The sequence below is a fragment of the Parambassis ranga genome, chromosome 12, assembly GCF_900634625.1.
Source record: "Parambassis ranga chromosome 12, fParRan2.1, whole genome shotgun sequence".
Lineage (NCBI taxonomy): Eukaryota > Metazoa > Chordata > Actinopteri > Ambassidae > Parambassis > Parambassis ranga.
Genome location: NC_041032.1, coordinates 3,127,753 through 3,147,011, shown reverse-complemented (window position 1 = coordinate 3,147,011; position 19,259 = coordinate 3,127,753). Strand labels below are relative to the sequence as shown.

General features: G+C 42.3%; 3 protein-coding genes across 5 annotated transcripts; 2 read left to right on the top strand and 1 right to left on the bottom strand.

The window, feature by feature from the left end:
* Positions 1–1,571: 1,571 nt before the first annotated feature.
* On the bottom strand, positions 1,572–4,422 carry ccnb1 (cyclin B1). The gene is made up of 9 exons (XM_028417783.1): positions 4,324–4,422; positions 3,968–4,096; positions 3,729–3,836; positions 3,228–3,416; positions 2,990–3,148; positions 2,674–2,910; positions 2,452–2,592; positions 2,250–2,360; positions 1,572–2,171 (listed from the first exon to the last, which is right to left on the bottom strand). Exons 1-9 carry the CDS (start codon positions 4,342–4,344, stop codon positions 2,067–2,069), a joined length of 1,200 nt encoding a protein of 399 aa, XP_028273584.1. The 5' UTR covers positions 4,345–4,422; the 3' UTR covers positions 1,572–2,066.
* A 512-nt stretch (positions 4,423–4,934) lies between these two features.
* On the top strand, positions 4,935–10,810 carry LOC114443946 (AN1-type zinc finger protein 5-like). Of its 2 annotated transcripts, none has more exons than XM_028418329.1 (6): positions 4,935–5,170; positions 8,063–8,247; positions 8,369–8,516; positions 8,713–8,816; positions 9,105–9,233; positions 9,488–10,810. In XM_028418329.1, the coding sequence occupies exons 2-6, from the start codon at positions 8,091–8,093 to the stop codon at positions 9,634–9,636; spliced, it is 687 nt and encodes a 228-aa protein (XP_028274130.1). In that variant the 5' UTR covers positions 4,935–5,170; positions 8,063–8,090; the 3' UTR covers positions 9,637–10,810. The 2 variants fall into 2 exon arrangements, with proteins under 2 accessions (XP_028274130.1, XP_028274131.1); XM_028418330.1 differs by lacking the exon at positions 4,935–5,170 and adding an exon at positions 6,482–6,629.
* A 2,243-nt stretch (positions 10,811–13,053) lies between these two features.
* Positions 13,054–18,946, top strand: tmc2a (transmembrane channel-like 2a). 2 transcript variants are annotated; one of them, XM_028418033.1, is made up of 21 exons: positions 13,054–13,163; positions 13,822–13,860; positions 13,938–14,373; positions 14,442–14,600; positions 14,704–14,794; positions 14,878–14,959; positions 15,029–15,135; positions 15,216–15,314; positions 15,477–15,619; positions 15,690–15,837; positions 15,929–16,117; positions 16,206–16,385; positions 16,480–16,638; positions 16,728–16,856; positions 16,942–17,009; positions 17,304–17,543; positions 17,618–17,743; positions 17,834–17,912; positions 18,015–18,132; positions 18,223–18,423; positions 18,615–18,946. In XM_028418033.1, the coding sequence occupies exons 1-20, from the start codon at positions 13,127–13,129 to the stop codon at positions 18,417–18,419; spliced, it is 2,826 nt and encodes a 941-aa protein (XP_028273834.1). In that variant the 5' UTR covers positions 13,054–13,126; the 3' UTR covers positions 18,420–18,423; positions 18,615–18,946. The 2 variants fall into 2 exon arrangements, with proteins under 2 accessions (XP_028273834.1, XP_028273833.1); XM_028418032.1 differs by having other exon boundaries at positions 18,223–18,946.
* The last annotated feature ends 313 nt before the right edge of the window (positions 18,947–19,259 follow it).

Below are 19,259 nucleotides of genomic sequence, written 5' to 3'. Positions count from 1 at the left end.
TGAAAATGATTGATTACATTATTGATTGGTTGTCCGTAGTTGATCGATCAATATACTATCTGTTATTTTATGAACTAAACCGTAATCTAAAGTCTAATCTGAGTCCTTGCAGGAGGAAAATATGCTGTCAAGTGCAGGAAAAAGTGACATGCATAGCTGCTCTTCATGCCCACAGTCCATTAACTATTGGTACCCTACACGTTGGGGTCCATTTCTATAACCCCCGCACATAAAAACAGAACTATTTTCATTGCTAGAGACCACAAAGCTTGAGTGATGACATGTGTTTTTGTAATTCAAGTGAATTGAATTTTAAGGTTTTGCACAAGCGTGACGTCCCACTCTTTATTTGCAGAGTTCTGTCGAACTGTCCCGCTACTATATTCAATTTTCCATTATAATCACACAGGCGAATCTCAGTCAGAAGGGGTTCTAAAATACTGTTTCAGGCAGCTGCAAGTGAATGGTTTGGAGCCCCGCACAGGAGGAATCTGTCTTGTAAACCGATACAGCTGCCCAGTCATGACCTCAGCTTCCAAGTATGAATTCTCAGTTTGATCTGTGGGTTTAAAAGACGGGCTTTTCCAGGAGAACAGAGGCCGATTATCACATGTCTCTGTGGAAAACGAGAGCGTTAAGAACAGGAAGGATGAGACGCTCTTACGGCGTCCATACATCATAACACACAACTTAAAATAGAAAACCTGTGCTCTACATTATGTAATTTCTGACCATTGTTTGACTGAGTTTCTCCCTCACAGCACTAATGTTTTATGTGTAGCTTACGCCTCATATTTCACTTTATGAACTCTGTGTATGAAACCCAAACTCCCAGTGTGCCAAGTAATGTTTTTCCCCTTTCAGCAGAGAATGATTTCTGGTCTCACCCTATACGACGACAGATGTTGTCGAGCTGTTTTTCAACAGGCCTTTAGGAGAAATGGCCTTATGATGTACACGGTGGTTCACGTCATGCGGATGGCAGGTGGTCTTGTACGACAAAGCTCTCTGGACATCCCCCTGAGGGGGAAGGAGGATGAATGAGAGGAGGATGCACTAGGTCCCTTGGGATTTCAGCTGTGAATGGGTTAAAAGTGATGATGGCTCCCACTCTGCCCTGTCCATTAGCATTAACTACTTGTGGCCTGATGCAATTGAAATAAAACCTTTTAGCTACGTTTTGAAAAGTAGCAAAGAGAATTTAACCCTTCACATGGACAACTAGTACAATATACTTCCTACTACTTGTGGCAGTGTTCAGTTACATGGGACTGATACAGGCTCTGAACAAATTCCCCTCTAAGGTTAGTGACTAATGCAGAGCTCTGGGAAGCTATTGTTCACTTCCTGTTAGAAGTCAACAGGCAGCATAGACAATATTGAGCTGTGGTTAAAGACAAACTAGGCTTGTGTGACAATCCTAATTAGGCAAGAGGGAAAAAAAAGAAAAAAAAAAAAAAAAAACCATTAGCGAGTCAAAATGACCTCCATAATGCTTTGGCAAATTTCAGCCATAAAGTTATCCTAGAGCAGCATCTAGTGGTGATTAAAAATTATGACAAGGTAGCAACTTTCTGGTCAAAACCATTTAATAGAATAAAGAACATTTAAGAGATATTGTACATTTTACACATTCACTCATTAAAACAAAAGTCTGTTAAAAGAACTGAAGATCATGCATCCATTGGACCCTTCGAACAGCTGATCAATTTTTAAGCCAAACAAGTTCTACACCCTCTAGCAGCAGTACTTGATTGTACAGTACAGACTGTCAAAACTGCAGTGACAGATTTAGTTTTAAAAATGGTGTCAAGATTTGGGTTAGTAAAAGGTGCATTATGCTGTAAACAGTGAACTGATGGCATTACAGGAGCAGCCGACTAGTCTGAGATGACCTGAACTGCCATTTTGTGCAGGCTTAAGACTGTTTGACTTGAAAAATGATCAGCAAAACTGAACTTGGTTAAAAAACATGCAAACCACAGATAGGGTCCTTAGTGCATGGGTCTTCCAATCACGTTAAAAGGTTTAAGTTACATCTGTACAAACGGTGCTATAGAGTCATCTCACTGTGTGACCCGCTTTGCAAGATCCTTGACAACAGAAGATTTGAGCTCTGCGATGTTGGCAATCCTCATCTGCTTTGAAGTGGAGTATTTGCCTTTAATGGCCTGCAAGATGACAAAGGTACATTAGAATCTCAAATTGTCAAGTGCTGTTGAAGTTGATTAGGGCAGCTCGTTACTCACCATGTGCTTGGTCAGGCCCTCATTCACTCTGACAACATTCTTGGCAATGTGTGCCATAACAGGAATCAAACTCTCTGCCGTGTAGTCCATGTAGTGTTGCAGTGTCGCATCCTGCAAAGAGTTCAGGTCATCAGCAATTTGTAAAAAGCTACACCTTCATAAATTCAACTAAAGCAAAGCACACCATTGTCCAAACACTCACCCATTCACCAGCATCCAAAATCTTGAGGGTAAGTGCCAGAGCAGCACTTGCCACCATGGAAGGTGGGAAATGAACCATTTCATAGTCGACCATGGTGAGCTCCAGGAGGTATTTTGCCAGGGTGTGTTGCTCAGCAGTTACCTGAGAGAAGAGGACAGTTCAGAAATTACTTCTACCAGCTGTAGATGCCATGCAACGCAATGTGTACGTCCTGGTACAAACCTCACAAATCTTTGAGGCCCTCCTGAGGAAGTGCAGGGGCAGAGGGCGCCCTAGTTGGAACTTCAGCACTCTCAGAATTGTCATCTCCATGTCTCTGATCTGGGCTGTGGTGTAGGCCCGGTCTGTCACGTAGGCAAAGTCCGAGATCTCTGGTGGATACATCTCTTCAAATTTGGAAGCAAGGAACATGGCGGTAACGCCAACCAGCTGCAGCTGCTTCTTGGGGACTGGGTGGTCCTTTTAGAGAACACAAGTTGCAATTTCAATATCCCTTATTTGAACACAAAGGCATTATGAGCCAGGACAATGCACTCACCTGAAGAAAGCGATCAATGATTCCCACGGTCATGTACATCGTCTCCTGCAGCAGACGGAACTTCAGGTTGACTTGCACAAGCCAGTCAATGAGAATGGCTCGCATGTTTCCAGTCACCTCCTGACCTTGCAGATAAGTGGGTCGGACGTTCTGCTCAACCTGAGATGATAAACCAGAGTTAATTGAGGTAGGGTGTGCCAAACGCAGCACAAGAAAGCATAAATAGTATTCTACTTACCTCAAGCTGGCGAAGATACTTGTAGATTTCCTTCACATATTCGCTGCAGAGCATGGGGTTGTCATAGTCGTCTGCGTCGACATCCCTGACAGCAGTGTGAAGTAGAACATCTGAAAATGCTTGACAGAGGTCAGCAGGCTCACAGCCAGAAGTCTCCATTGGTGTGGGGGATGCTGGCTCAGGCAGAGCCTAGAAAACAAGAGCATACATTTAATTTGAAAAGTAAAAAAACCCACACAAGGCACCACACCCAGCCTATTCAACAAACTTTAATGATACCTAGGCAACGCAACAGCCGTGTTGCTTTGGCAACACTTTAAATAAATACAGTTTTTAGATGTTATAGCCAACATGGCTTACACAATATTAAAAGTAATGTGGGTTTAGTGCAGCAAAATAATTTTGAGTTGAGATAAGTCGAGTTTGCCAAAGAAAACTTTCACTGACTTCTGGGGTGCTGAAGCGCACAAATAGGGCAAGCGTCATCCATGATACACTCACCTGCACCTGGGGCTCAGGCTCAACTGGAACATCTTTGGGTTTGGGCTGTTCGGCCTTCTCAGCTTTGGTGGTGGCTCTGGTCTTCTTGAGAACCTCTACCTTCACAGTCTAAAAGACAAATTAGCACAGTAGAATAACCTCTCATTTAGATGCATGAACACAAAACGGTGAAGACGCATGATCATTTTAAATGCATTCCTTCCAATTCAGGTTGAGCCAGAAAAAAAAGCTATATTTACCTTTTTCTGTTCGTCTTTGTTCACTGCAATGTTTCCGATTTCGCCCAGAGCTGCTCGAGGCTTCAATGTAGGCCCTGCAGCCGAGCAGGCCTTTCCAGCAAGGTCAGACCTGGTAGAAGCCAAGCGGTTCTATAATAAAAGAAGAAGCACGATTTAAACACGTTTTCTTGTGCTATAGGCTGCTAATTTAAAGAACAAACGAGGTTAGCCAAGTCCCCATTATGAAGCTACTTGAAATATCAGCGATGCACGAGGGAATTTAACTCAATCGGCTTTAATAATCAAAAATATATATAGACACAGGTTTTTAAGTACTTGGTTAGAGAAACAAACAACTGAAATTGCAAATTACTTACTCTGGTAACACGAAGAGCCATTTTAAAATGCGTGCGCTGCTTCCACAAAAAGACACCGAGTCGTAATGGCGAATGAAGCTGTATTGGTTTGTGGTTCAGAGTCCTGGTTTAAATCCTCGCTCGCTGCAATCTGATTCGCTGAATCCTGAAACCTCCGAGCGAGCTGATTGGTGGAACGCAGCTGTTTCAAATCGGTTCAAATGCGTTCCCCAGACAACTAATCACGTGGTCACTTGCCGTCAACTTCCTCTTCCTTTTACGACCTGTTTTTCTTTTTTCACCACTCGGTTATATATATTTAGTTTTTACGTAGTGAAGATATTTATTAATCACATTATTAAACAAATAAATATACAATATATATACAAGTCTGAACTATGTTTTAGCAGTTTAGCGTTTTAAATAGAAAAATCAGTCGACTATATAACATGTTTCTACATAAATAATGTCATGTTTTTTTTTTTACATGGGTGACAAAAATATTCAACTTTTTTTGTAATGCAAGCTTTTGTTTTTTATATTTAGTAGCCGTAGTCCAAAATCTCGTGCCCTCTTCCACTCGTAAGGATTACAATTTCCGTGACGTCCCCCGGAAAGAGAGCACGCAAAGGCAACACGTAAAACAAAACAGATGCCACTACAAATCAGCGACAGAGGACGTCGTCACCGAACTTAGCTAGCAGCACTCTAAGGACTGTGCCTACATATTTTTGAGAGAAGACCGAAAAGGAAGCCTCAAACGACGACACACCTAGACGGCCCTAGTTAGTTTGTTCTAAGATTGCATCATTATTCCGTCAATCGACAAACTTGCCAGAAAAAAACAACATTTTTCTGACACAAAAAGGTAAGTTAGCACTAACTAGTTAGACCGTAGTCATTTAGCCTGCGTGGTTAAATTATATTTAAAGGCTAATGCCATTAATGTTTGTGTAAAATTACTACAACGAGGTTGGATTTAGGAGATGTTTACTGTATTCAATTACACGTGTAGCTGAAAACTTTCTTCACCGACTGCGAGACTCTTAACACAAAAATATATGTAAAACTACTGTTGTAGAATAACAACCAGGGACAGAATAATCACTACCTGTGTTATTGTAGAAATAAAAAACATAAAACCTTACTTGGCAAATATCAATTGGCTAGCGACTCCACCAGCACTAAGTTTATGGTAGGTATGGAAGCTAAGCCAGTTTTCCATTTGTTTTTCATTTTATCAGACATTATTCACCCATGATATTACCCGAAAATCCCCTTATTTGTTGTCAACGTATAATGTCTTTCTCTTTTTCGGGACAACAACAAAGAGCAGACAAAGCAAACAACAGTGCTGATAGATTTCTGGGGCAGCTAACGTTTAGCATGCTAGCGTTAAAGGGATCACGAGAATCTGCTCACACTGTGGCAGTGGCTAACTGTCGATAGCATACATGGACAGGTTGAATTAAATATTTCGCAAGGGACCTGATGTTAAACGTATTTATACCAACCCTATACATTTATATAACTTGACGTATGCTGCATAAAGCCACAATGTGCTGTCGTTTTTAAGAGGAAACACGTTAGCATCAGTCATTAGCTTGCTAGCATGACTCAGTGGATTTGTAGAAGTAACACGGCTGTGGCCCGATGTTTGTCAGGAAGCAACCAAAGACGGCAGCAACTTACATTTATTGTTTTAATACATCTATTACATATTTATTAATCACTCAGGTTCTTGGTTATAATAAACGTCGCTGTGAGATAGCTAGACTCGTGTTTGATGTGGCTACAAGCACAGAAGCTCTCAGTTGAGTCAGTTTCATAAGCTCTTTTGTCTTGATGATGAACGTGATTGAATTTTTTATGTGATCTACAGGTGTTATCAATAGTTAAACTCATATCAGGAACTGCTCATATAGTTCCTGATCCATTCAGCTAACTGTGTGTTCATGGGCATCATCTGTTTGGATCATGTGTTCCCTTACTTGGTTTGGAAATTTGAAGGTATCTTTGATGGGAAAACCTTATTCTAGCATGAAACCAGCTCTGACTACAACAAGACTCTTCAGGGTGTCTATAAATAGGTGTTTTCACAGCCTTGCTGTAACTCGTGAGTGTGTGTGTGTGTGTGTACACATTTGAGATCAGCTTCACATTACACTCCTGTGTTAGTGGAAAGCTTGTCATACACAGGTCCATGTGAGCCTGGACCTGCATGGAGCACTGCAGTCCGCAGGCGCATGTGAAGGTTGCAGTGGTGTAATATTAATAGTTTTGCTTGAGAAGAAAGACTTTGGTGTAGTTCAGCAGAACTTGAACTGGTAATGTAAATACTTCCTTTTTTTGTTTCTCTGTGTGGCAACAATGACTATAAACAGTCCCTTAATTAGTATCTTCATACCTACCTTTAAATGCCAGTAATTATAAGGTTGATGTAGCTGTATTCTGGCTTTGTAGTGCGTAGTAATTATCTTAGCTTTAATGCAATGTTCTGTTCCTTTGACCTACATCTTTTTATTCCTCTTAAAGCCTGCTTTGTATAGGTACAGAAGGTTTTTGTGTTTCTAACATTAAAGCTGGTGGTTCTGTTGATCAACTCTTTTGTTTAGAGTTTTCAAATGTTGATTATTTTACCACCAACTTAGATTTCTTATCAGTTGATGCTTTCATTGGGCACAGATCAGAGTCTTGTTTACATTTTACACTAAGTACCAAGATAGGTTGTAACCTTACCCTCATACAGTTAGCTTGTGACTGACGTTCCACATGCAGGTCATGTGATGACATGTACCAATCTCATTTGTGGATGATGTTGCCCAAAGTGCCAAAAATAGTTAATAAGTACACCTAGTAGAGTCGATGTAGGCAATTTTGTGTACAGTCTGCTCTCACCAAATAAGTACTGTGTAATCCGGAAACTCACGGGCCATTTTAGGTCAGGATTAATCTAATATACAGACTTTATAAAGACCTTTAATGTCAGTCAATCGTGTGATGTTCACGGAACAAAAAAAGACAGAACTTGAGGTTTTAAAGAATATATTTTAATGATGTTCTGTGTCAGGTTTTGCTGCCTTATTACATTACTGATGATGTCCTGTGAGGTATTGATTTATTAGCACACCTTCAAATTAAATTCAGAAATAGAAGCACAAAGACTTAAAGGACCTCTTAGGTGACTGTTCCCGCTGTTTGTTCCCGCTGTTATTTCCACCATCTTGTGCCTGCCCTGAAATCCTGTAGAGGAAAAACACCTACAGTGCTTGATTGCTTTAATCACATGATTACCATTGTTGAGGGGGATTGTTTGTTAAAGTGAATCAGATAGTGAGTCATACAGTACACAAAGCAGATACATGTTGTTTTTTCTTTTAAAGGAATAACTGACCACTGTTCACGGCAGTGACAGCCTATGCTTTCACAGATAGAGGTTCTTGTGCAACTTGAGTATGATGTTGTGATTACGACATTAAGTAGCTCATTAGCTGAACAATCCAAAGTCAGCTGTAAGTATGAGCTAATGGCTGACTCGGATGTTACTAAACATATTAGGGCTTGCTGCTTATGTGCGTGTGAAGTGAACCAGAATTCAGTGTAAATTTGTAAAAGGGGAACTGGCATTTTATTGATTAATGCAAGACTTGCCAAATCAATGCCTCAGTGCTGTCAGCTGTAGTCCTGGGTTATTGATAATCCCTCCACTGGGCCATCCGATGTGTGTCGTAATGGTGTGTGTATTTGTTTGTGTCTTCAGGTCAGCTCACCAGGTGGCAGACAAAGCTATGGCCCAGGAGACCAATCAGAGTCCAGTTCCTATGCTCTGTGCCACCGGCTGTGGTTTCTATGGCAACCCTAGGACTAATGGCATGTGTTCTGTTTGCCACAAGGAGCACCTATCAAGACAGAACAATGGAGGAGTTGGTTCTTTGAATGCTATGAGTAAGACCCGCTGTGTCTTTTTTTTCCCCAAAGTTTCTTTCAACATGTACAGCCTTTGTCTGCCTCCGCACTGCCTTTATCCCAGAGTGACGGTGAAACGTGGTGAAATCTTCTCCCACAGGCAGCAGCAGTAGCCCTACAGCTGAAGCATCTGCCATCCAGAGGTTAGAGGCCACACTGAATAATGCCGCAGCTGCCGCAGTTGCCGCTGCAGAGGTGGCAGCTGAGGCTGCCGCCACCGCTGAAAACGCTGCCACCGAGGCTCTCAGGTGAGGAACCCACCAGGGTTTTTAGACTTCAAAGAATGTCTGGAGGACGTTTTGAAATATTAAAACTGTGTAGCATTCAACTCACTCTCGCTTTTCCTGCCCGTGACATATCAACATTTGGAGGAGGGTGAGTAATCTACACTGAAAATAAGAAGCTTTTACTTTATTTTGTTTCTCTTTTTTTTCTTCTTCACAGTGGGATTTCAAATGCTGTTTCTGTAACACAACAGATGACTGAAATGAGTCTCTCCTCTGAAGAGAAAAGAGCATCAGGGAGCACAGTAGAGGTCACACAGCCAGGTGGGCAGTAAAAACGGACCTTGTATTTATAGCAGACATTGTCAGACTCACTGTTTACAACATACTGAGATTATCAGGTATCCGAGCGCTGGAACACTGTTTAATAAAATTGTGAACATAATGGTATAATGTTCAAAGCTTTCGCTTGGTCAGTTATGAAGATGTGCTGTGTTGCAGCTTGCATGTATCCCTCTAGATATTTTTTGTAATTGGTTGTAAAACATATCCTTACATGCTAGGTAGAAGGGTACTACAGTGAATTAAATGATTTTTCCTATATGTCCCCAGTGGTTTGTCAGCCCACTGTCTCTGCATCCGGCCCCTGTACTGCAGGCAGTGAAGACTCCAAAGCCCCAGAGCCCCCAAAACCCAAGAAGAACCGCTGCTTTATGTGTCGCAAAAAAGTCGGCCTTACAGGTGAGGGATACCACACACGCTATGTGCGGACTCTGCATATTAGTTAATTAGTTAAATCTCCCCCATTCATAATATTAAAACCCCCCTCTAGTAGTCTTTGTACAAGTAGAATGCACAGGTCCTTTCTTTGCATGTTCCCATTCTCAGAAGTACAGCTTGTCTTGTGCAGTTTGCATACCACCAAGGAATGTGCTGTGTCTTTAAGCGCTCATGATTGATGTGTTTTTGTTTGTTTTTTCCCTGTGGCCTGTCAGGTTTTGATTGTCGCTGTGGGAATCTGTTCTGTGGTCTTCACCGTTACTCCGATAAGCACCACTGTCCGTACGACTACAAAGCCGAAGCTGCTGCCAAGATTCGTAAAGAGAACCCCGTGGTAGTTGCTGACAAGATCCAGAGAATATGAAGAGGACTCTCAGAACATCTTTACATACTGGCAGGCTTCGACAAATAGACTTAAGCCCAACCTTCACCTGAAGGACCTGTTTTTTTTTTTTGGGATTGTTTTTTCTTGTTACATGTTCAGGACTCCCCCCCTCTCCCCCAGAGCATGAAAGATCACTTGTTTTCAGCTTTCACTCTTGTTTGTGTAAAGGAATACTGTATAAGAAGATGAAGGAGAGGTGCTTCTGTCAGCCAACTCAGCTATGCTTGCTCTCTGCTGGCTTGAGTAGCAAAATGGATATCTAGCTTCTTTTTTTTGGCCTTTGCGTACAACATGGTCAGAGTTGAACCCTCCTGACTTGTCAGACTGCGTGCCCTGGTGTGATATCTATCAGTCTGAAACGCCTCTGTGTCGCTGGAATCTCGCCGAGTCGCTGCACACAACGCAGACATTGCTTAACTACGAGAGGCCAGACTTTGCCTGAGAGGCCAGAGAAACAGACTTTGTCATTAGCCTTTTATCTCTGGCTCATATTCCTGTCCTCCTGCTGTGTGCGTGTGCACAGCACCAGAAGATAGTTTGTGGTTTCTCTCCCATTTGCTCTTGGGCTAATGCTGTGACACCCTCCTCTGTGCCCAGGACCTGGATGTGCAGGCACAGGAACTCTTTAAACCCGTCCACATAAATCACATAAAGATCCGTTATCAGCCTGCTTATCCAAGTTTGTTTGCTTTTTTTCCAGAAAAATCAGTGTATGCCGTGTGTTATTGTATAACAAGTATCATGGAAGGGTTTAGCTCCACTAATATTTTCATCTTTTTACTTCACTATTGAATGTTTTTTTTTTTCATTGTTTTAATGTGAGTTGCTGAATTCAAAGCGTTTGGAGTGCTGGCCTGTTGCATACTGTTTATCAAATGTGTATTTTTTTTTGCAGGAGTAGATGTGGACAGCTGTGAATGAGCAGTGGTTGTGTGACGCGGTGACTTAGTGGGAACTGTGGTCTTAGGTTATTATAATAATAATAATAATTTTACTTATTTGGGTCTGGCTGCTTAATCTGTGTGTTTTTGTTTTTTTACTCTTTAGTTATGCAAGTTTGTACAAACCTTTATTTATATACTGCAGTGCACGTAATCTTCAAATAATACAGAACAAATTGTATGATGTAAATAAATTATGTTCACAAATAGAATGAGGAATGCCCCTTTATTTTCTGTGACTGTGTGAGTCTAAAATGTCAAGATAATATCATTCTAGTATAGAATTTAATGTTATTCACATCCCCTACCCCTTGTCCAGACCTAAACACATCACCACCCCGCTGGTCAACACTACATGCTAGATGCTTTATCAAGTCCGGTAGATTGATAGTCATTGGGTACTTTTCAAATTACACATAAGCAGGAATACATTGACTGAGAAGCCAGAAAAGAAAGTTGTGAATAAATTTGAGTGTTACGGCTAACTTTTTGTCTACTGACCAGTGCATGCAGGCTTCACCTAATGTGTCGCACCATAGTCCAAATGTCAGGAATGTATTTGTCTTGCACCAATTTGAAATGCACAAAGTCTCCTTGAACAGGCTGTCACGCATACGTTTGCCGTTTACAGACTGCTGCGTGTCAGCCACCACTGTGTGTGTGTGTTTCCATGTGACTTGTATCCCTGCAGGTGAAACGGGATCTGCTGCTGCAAGCGTGACCTCGGGTCACGTTATGACACCTGCTCCCTGCGCACCGTGACATGACATATGCATGTTTTGATACAGACACACGTGACGAGTGCATCAGCGCAACAAGGCAACATGACACCTGTTCCCTGAGGATTTCCTAGAGATGAATCCACTAATAGTCCTGACATAGTTCTGTCAGTGGTAAACACTGACCACCCAGAGCTTTGACCTTTCCACCATGTCCTAAGTGTTGTTAATATGGATCCTCCATTACCTAGTCATGTGTCAGTCACAATAATCATTGATACACACATACATTTAAATCAAATGAAAACAGTATCTATTAAAAAAATGGAAAATATATACATCTTAAAAATGGTGCCAAAACATGTATTTTTTTTTATTACTATGGCTAACCACTGGGTGGCATAACTGACACACATAATCCATGTGAAACAGCACATGTAGTAAACCTAAACTTGAATGACTGTACGATCAATGTGAAATGATGATGTCTTAATCATAATCATTTAAAAAAAAATACAAAAAATGAACTAAATAAATGGGCTATAAGATTAAAAAAGAATAAAAAGTTGCTACTGTATGGTCATTGAATAACACTGTCAAAGACAGTACACTGATGCAGCAGCCTTCAGAGCTGATCCATTAACTTTTAATTGCTCATGCATTTTTCATGTTGGTATTGCATGAAATATTGATTTTAAAACATCTGATGGGCGTGTCGGACATGAGAGGTGTTGTTTGAAGATCACAAAATGTTTAATAATTGTTAACAGAGCTATTAGGCAGAGCTGCAGGCTACAGTCACAACAAGTTGGAAAATGATTCAGAGTTACATATCAAATTAGAGTCTAACTTTTCAGATGTGTTTTTTAATCATTGGAAGATGTCAGAGTGCCTCATGTGGAAAAATGCCATTTCATGGGACAGAACTGATCACTCTTGTCACACACAACTGACCAAATTCTGAGACTATAGGCAGGAATACATTGAGAAACCTGCACGCAAGCATCTTTAAGGGTGTGATCCCCATCTCACGTGTGGGAACTGACAAGCGTGTAATGGAACCATTTTGTGATGTGAAAAATGATCTCTACTCTATTTAATGAGGCTCTGAGGTGTCACCCAGCACACAGGTTGTTGCTCTCATTCTCTGCTTTTGCATGTTTTACACTATATCTGCAGGTTCCAATAAACACAACATATTTTAACTGCAAGGTCATCACTGGGTATTTACTCCTCGCCTAATGAGCTTTGCAGAAAGAAACCTACACCTTCATTAAATCTTTAAACTGTCTGGTGTTCTCACTAGCCTGCGTGTGCGTGTAGTCTCCAATAACAAGACAAGTGAGAGTGTTTGAAGGCAGTTTAGGCCAATGTGGTTCTTTGGCCTGTAGGAATAGAGAAGAAAACACAAACATTAGGCTGCGAAATATAGCAGAGCCACACTGAATACGGTTTCACCTAAAAGTTATGGCTCGATATTACCCTGGCCCAACATCATCACTGTGTAGACATAATAAAAATGGCCTTTTTCTGTCCATTAGGGGTCACGGTGGATCACCTTTGGTTTCAAGAATTTCCTTCACCTATCCGAGAACGCCTGTTGAGAGCGGGTCACATGCATCAGTTGCCATAGTGACGCCACAGTCAAGATACCTGAGTTGGGTGCTGGCAGGGAGCCAACGCAGGGGAGAATCAGCCGGCCAGTGGGGTGGAGGGGGGGTGGGGGTATGGGGAGTGGGGGGTAGGAGGAAGTTAGGGCAGCAGACGCTGCAGAGAACACGGAGGACAGACGTTCTTTATTTTTTCATCATGCCAAGAAAAAGAGATGCGGCAGCGATGGATGATGGTGAGCTGAAATTTCATATCATATCATAAAATGATCATACATTTCTGTATGAAACCATGTTTAAAAAAAATTTATTTGTTTTTTAAAATGTACCTTTTTGAATAACTTTGTAAATTAATGTGTAGAATCAAATAATGGGGAAAAAAGTAAGATAGCATGTAGCCATCATCAAGTTTCCATTGATGCTGGGGGTCATGGAGCTGAATATAGACGTTGCTAAGTAGTTTAAGCTAAGTTAGTGTGTCTGTAGGACCCCTGACCACTTATATATTTACTTACACTTATACTCATATTTATTAGCTTAGACGTGACATGGGTATAAACAGGAACAATGTTTGCCAAGTTGACCATTTAAATTCAAACCTCACATATACTAAAGTTTTTAACTCCAACTTAACTTCAGCACCCAGCACTGTGAGGCTGGACATGATGATGCTTTACAGCAAATGCTATATGTGTACACCAGCATGCTAACATGCTTACAATTAAAATGCTTATTTGCTCATATTTAACTGTTTTAACCATATAAGTTTAAGTCTAATTCAAATTTACAGTATTAATTGATAAAAATAAAATGACAAAATAATTATTTTTGGACTCAATACAATATAGTAAAGTTTGAGTGTTTCATTGTGTTGTGTTTTTGTGTCTTCCCCAGTTGGGATAGAGATAGACGGGGATTTGAGTGACAGCGATGGTGAGTAGATGGACTATAGAGTGACTGCCCTGCTCAAATGCTCAGCATACTTAATGTGGTATTACATGTGTGTTTAGATGGAGTCGCCAAGAGGAGAGGCAACAGGAGGCAGGCAGGTGGAAGAGGAGCGGCGAAGGGAAGAGGCCGAGGCAAAAAAGCAGACAGCGAAGATGAGGATGAGGAGGAGGAAGATGAAGCTCCCAGAGGGCGCAGGGGAGCTAATAAGAAGAAGCCGGCCAAAAAACGAGGCGGTGATGACGATGATGAGAGTGAAGATGAGGGTCCAAAAAGGAAGCGAGGAGGTGGAGCCAATAAGAAGAAAGGAGGAAAAGCCCAGGACAGTGATGAGGAGGACAGTGAGGAGGAGAAAGGAAAGAAGGGAAAGAAGCGAGGTGGAAAGAAAGGAGAGAAGGAGGAAGAGGATACAAAGGGTAAGAAAGGCGATGCCAAAGGAAAGGGGAAAGATAAGGACGATGAAAAGGACAAGAAGAAGAAGAAGAAGAAGGACGACAGGTAGGCCAGAGGTCTGGGATCTGCAACTAAATCATTCTGGCAATCTAATCTTGCCTTTTCTGGTCCAGCTCATCTGACTCCAACTCAGGGTCAGATGAAGACGAGGAGGAGTCTATGTCGGAGGGAGAGATGGCTCAGCTGATGGAGGAGGTGGAGGAGAAGAAGAAACTGATCGCCAACATCAGGAACAAGCCCTGGAGGATGGGCCGGAGGCTCACACACCTAAGGTAACCTCTGTCTTACATGTTGTCTGAAGTTCTGTTGAATGTGCAGCAGGTTTGTATTTGTTTGTATTTGTCAGAAAATTGTATTGACCCTCTTCCTCCACAGGGAGGCTCAGCAGTTTGTGGACAAGTTCGAGGGAGCTTTGGGTAAAGGGAAGGGCAGAAAGTGGTACGCCTACAAAGTGATGATGACAAAGGTTCAACTTCCTGTTTCTGCTTTTGTTGTCCATCTGCATGTGTTACTTCTGTAACTCATTAGTGTTTAACTCTGTTACTGTAGAAATGGATCAAGTTTCAGAGGGATTTTGAGAATTTCCGAACAGCATGTATCCCTTGGGAAAGGAAGATCAAAGAGGTGGAAAGTAAGTTGTGTTCCCATCTGAACGGCGACCCCTTGTGAACAAGTGCTAATATCTTCTCACTGTCTTCAGGCCACTTTGGCTCGTCAGTGGCGTCTTACTTCATATTCCTACGCTGGATGTACGGCATGAACCTTGTCCTGTTTGGATTCACTTTTGGACTGGTGGTCATACCTGAGGTAAGGTCATGGTTCATGGGTCATGAACATCAAGGAAGGTGATTTGAATGGTTAATAAACAGGTACAATTTTTTTTCCAGGTCCTGATGGGCCTTCCCTATGGGTCTATTCCTAGGAAGACAGTACCCAGGGAAGAGCAGGACACTGCTCAGGACTACTCTGTCCTCATGGATTTCAATGTGAGTCTTGAATTAATAATACAAGACTTAGTAAGAACAGAAAACTTAGCCCTGATACTTGAACTGGAACACTTAACAGAGATTAGGAATTAAGAATACCTTTATTAGTCCCACAATGAGGGAATTGCTGAGATGAGTGAACATTAACCCTTCCTTTGTCAGGGATACTGCAAATATTCTGTGCTGTTCTATGGATATTACAATGACCAGAGGACCATCGGCTTGCTAAAGTTCAGGCTGCCTCTGTCCTACCTCATGGTCGGGATCGGCACCTTTGGCTACAGCCTGATGCTTGTGATCCGCACGTGAGTCTGCCGGACAGACGCTACTTTGCACTTTAGAAACTTAAGAGTAATGTTTGGATTTGCTTTACAGAATGGCAAAGAATGCTGACGTCGGTGGTGGAGATGGAGAGGACGGAGAGTTCACGTTTGCCTGGAAGATGTTCACAAGCTGGGATTACCTCATCGGCAACGCAGAGACCGCAGACAACAAGTATGCCTCTATCACCACCAGCTTCAAGGTAACATAGCCACGTATACTGTTTGTAGAATAGCCCTTCTTCTAAATGAAAGGGTTAACAGTCAATCTTCTACATTTTCTGATAAGAACAGGAGTCCATCGTCGACGAGCAGGAGAACCAGAAAGATGAAAACATTCATCTCCGGCGATTTCTCCGAGTCCTGGCTAACTTCTTGATCACCTGCAGCCTCGGTGGCAGTGGGTACCTCATCTACTTTGTGGTAAAGAGGTCTCAAGAGTTTGCCAACCGGGACGACCTCAGCTGGTATGAGAAGAATGAGGTAATGAAGAAAATATGTTCATTCAAATCCACATATGAATCTTACAACAGGAGTTGAATACATTTATTTGTGATTTTTCTTTTTCCAGTTGGAGCTTATCATGTCTCTGCTGGGACTAGTTTGTCCTATGCTGTTTGAAACCATCGCAGAGCTGGAGGACTACCATCCCCGAATTGCCCTTAAGTGGCAGCTGGGACGCATCTTCGCCCTCTTCCTGGGAAATCTCTACACCTTCCTTTTTGCCTTGTTTGATGAGGTCAACACCAAGGTATGGATGGTCTTCTGAATACGATTTTACGATTTTTCTAAAATTCTGCCCAATATCTCCAGCTAACCAATTAGCTTCTTTTGTTCCCCCTCAGCTGGAAGAAGAGCAGTCCATAAAGAACGCCTCTATCTGGGCAATGAAGGAGTACTACGCCAACTTCTCACGTATGGTCAACGACAGCGAGGCCACCCCGCCCCCCATGAACCCGGCTGATGTCATCAGAGGACCGTGTTGGGAGACCGCCGTTGGCATTGTAATGACGCTTGATCTAGATTATACTGAAACACCACTTTTAAAGGAATAATATTATAACAAAATCATCAACACCATTATGTTTTGTAGGAGTTTGTGAAGCTGACAGTGTCAGACATCCAGGTGTCGTATCTGACCATCCTGATTGGTGACTTTGCCAGGGCCGTCATTGTCCGTTTCCTCAACTACTGCTGGTGCTGGGACCTGGAGGCTGGATTTGTAAGTCTGTTGGGATTTACTAATAAAGAATATCATACATATTTATTGTTTGTTCAGTTTGTGATAAATATCTGTCTACTTTCAGCCATCATATGGGGAGTTTGACATCAGTGGAAATGTTCTCGGATTGGTCTTCAATCAAGGGATGATCTGGTACCTGTTTCCTTGTATACATACTCAGTCTCCATTACTACACATCTCTGTGTGTATTTAAATGCTATGATGTGGATCATTACATGTATCAAATGTCAGCGAGTGGGCAGAACAACCTGTGACAATGCTGAGCTTCAGGTTACAGCACATTATTACCAGCACTCTGAACAGAAATGGCATCTCCAGCTACATAATACATACAGTAATTAAATAACATTGTATTGTGCCATGTCAACAGCATGTTGTGTTTGTATTTAATGGTTTCTAACATCTGATTCCATCTTATGCTTTCAGGATGGGTGCCTTTTTCGCTCCTGGGCTGGTCGGCATCAATGTGCTGCGCCTCCTCAGCTCCATGTACTATCAATGTTGGGCTGTCATGGCAACCAACGTCCCCCATGAGAGAGTATTCAAGGCCTCCAAATCCAACAACTTCTACATGGGTCTGTTGCTCCTCGTCCTCTTCCTCAGTCTGTTACCGGTCGTTTACGTTATCATGTCACTGCCACCTTCATTTGACTGTGGGCCTTTTAGGTAATAATAGAAAAATACATAATGTATCCGATATACGTATGAAAAATGATATAAATGCGAGCTGATGTTCATAGTGGGAAGGAGAAGATGTTTGATGTGGTCATGGAGACAATCGATCTGGACCTGCCTGCCTTCATGGGGACGCTATTCAGCTATGTAGCCAACCCCGGCCTCATCATACCAGCTGTGCTGCTCATGGTGTGAGTGTAAACACAGGAAGCATCTGTCTGTGGACAATAAATTCTCTCACATGTGAATACATGAAGGGCAATCAACACTCTGTTTCACAGACTGGCCATCTACTATCTGAACTCAGTGTCTGAGGCCTACAAAAACTCCAATATGGAGCTGAAGAAGAAAATGCAGATGGTAATATAATGTCTGTGTCTGAAACTTCCCATTGTATTTGTGCTTTAATACCTCCCATCAGTGCTTTGTCTCTGTCCCCCTTGTTCGTGTCCGTCTGTCTAGGCTCGGGATGAAGAGAAGAACCGGAGGAACAATACGGACAGCACCAACCAAGTGATGAAAGACCTTGAAGACCTGCTGCCCAACCGATCCCTCATCCCCCCTGCCCCACCAGAGCCCGGTCAGTGACCTTCTGCCCATCATGTGCAACAAAACTTGACATATTGAGCTCTGATTGAGCTGACTTTATCGTCTCTTCCTGTCAAAACAGAAAAACCACCCGAGCCAGAAACAAAGCCGACTAAGACAAAACCAGGGTCAGCCGGTAAAGGCGTGAACCTGCAGAAAGACGTAGCCCTAGCATCGCCCAACCCTAATACCCGAGGACCAGTAAGCAGACCACCCGCGCCAAGAGGAGGTGGACCGGGTCCAGGCGGGGGCCGTGGAAGAGGGCCCCCTCCAAGATAACAGTGTGAGGAGAAGGAAACAGACATTCCTGTAGGCTGCATTCATCTCAGTTGCTTCATTTCACAGCAAGAGACATCAACAGCTACCACCAGGCTTTTATGATGATAGCGGGGTTTCACATGCCTCTTTCTTAAGTCTTCATATTTACTTACTGACATCAACCATGGTTTGAAGTTTATTGTCGGTCATTTTCAGAAATTACAACCCTTGCAGTGCAGTTTGACAACACGCTGATGGAAAAACAACTATTTTGTCTTGAGCAACTTCTTTCACAACATCAGTTCTGAAGACTGTGTCTCAGTTCTGTGGGTCTGATGGGACCCTCGAGGGCAAATTCATGATGTCCTGATAAAGGTTATCCAAAGGTATTCATCATTTCTCATGCAGACTCATGTACTCATGTAACATAACACAACACTGAGCACACCTACAACACATTCAAATCCTCAAGTTCATTTTTTTCTCTAGTCTGAGAATTTAAATATATATACACTCAACAAAAATATAAACGCAACACTTTTGTTTTTGCTCCCATGTTTCATGAGATGGACTTGAAGATCTAAACTTCATTCCAGATACACAATATTACCATTCCTCTCAAACATTGTTCACAAATCTGTCTAAATGTGTGATAGTGAGCACTTCTGCTTTGCTGAGATAATCCATCCCACCTCACAGGTGTGCCACATCAAGATGCTGATCTGACATCATGATTAGTGCACAGGTGTACCTCAAACTGCCCACAATAAAAGGCCACCCTGAAATGTGCAGTTTTGTCTCACAGCAAAATGCCACAGATGCCACAAGCATTGAGGGAGCGTGCAATTGGCATGCTGACAG

Coding starts and splice junctions, on each gene's coding strand:
- tmc2a (XM_028418033.1), top strand. CDS start 13,127: ATGCCAAGAAAAAGAGATGCGGCAGCGATGGATGATG. Junction 17,544..17,617: donor TTTGACTGTGGGCCTTTTAG/GTAATAATAGAA, acceptor TGATGTTCATAG/TGGGAAGGAGAAGATGTTTG. Junction 17,744..17,833: donor CCAGCTGTGCTGCTCATGGT/GTGAGTGTAAAC, acceptor TCTGTTTCACAG/ACTGGCCATCTACTATCTGA.
- ccnb1 (XM_028417783.1), bottom strand. CDS start 4,344: ATGGCTCTTCGTGTTACCAGA. Junction 4,097..4,323: donor TGGCTCTTCGTGTTACCAGA/GTAAGTAATTTG, acceptor CTTTTATTATAG/AACCGCTTGGCTTCTACCAG. Junction 2,361..2,451: donor TTTTGGATGCTGGTGAATGG/GTGAGTGTTTGG, acceptor AACTCTTTGCAG/GATGCGACACTGCAACACTA.
- LOC114443946 (XM_028418329.1), top strand. CDS start 8,091: ATGGCCCAGGAGACCAATCAGAGTCCAGTTCCTATGCTCTGTGCCACC. Junction 8,248..8,368: donor TGGTTCTTTGAATGCTATGA/GTAAGACCCGCT, acceptor CTTCTCCCACAG/GCAGCAGCAGTAGCCCTACA. Junction 8,817..9,104: donor AGTAGAGGTCACACAGCCAG/GTGGGCAGTAAA, acceptor ATATGTCCCCAG/TGGTTTGTCAGCCCACTGTC.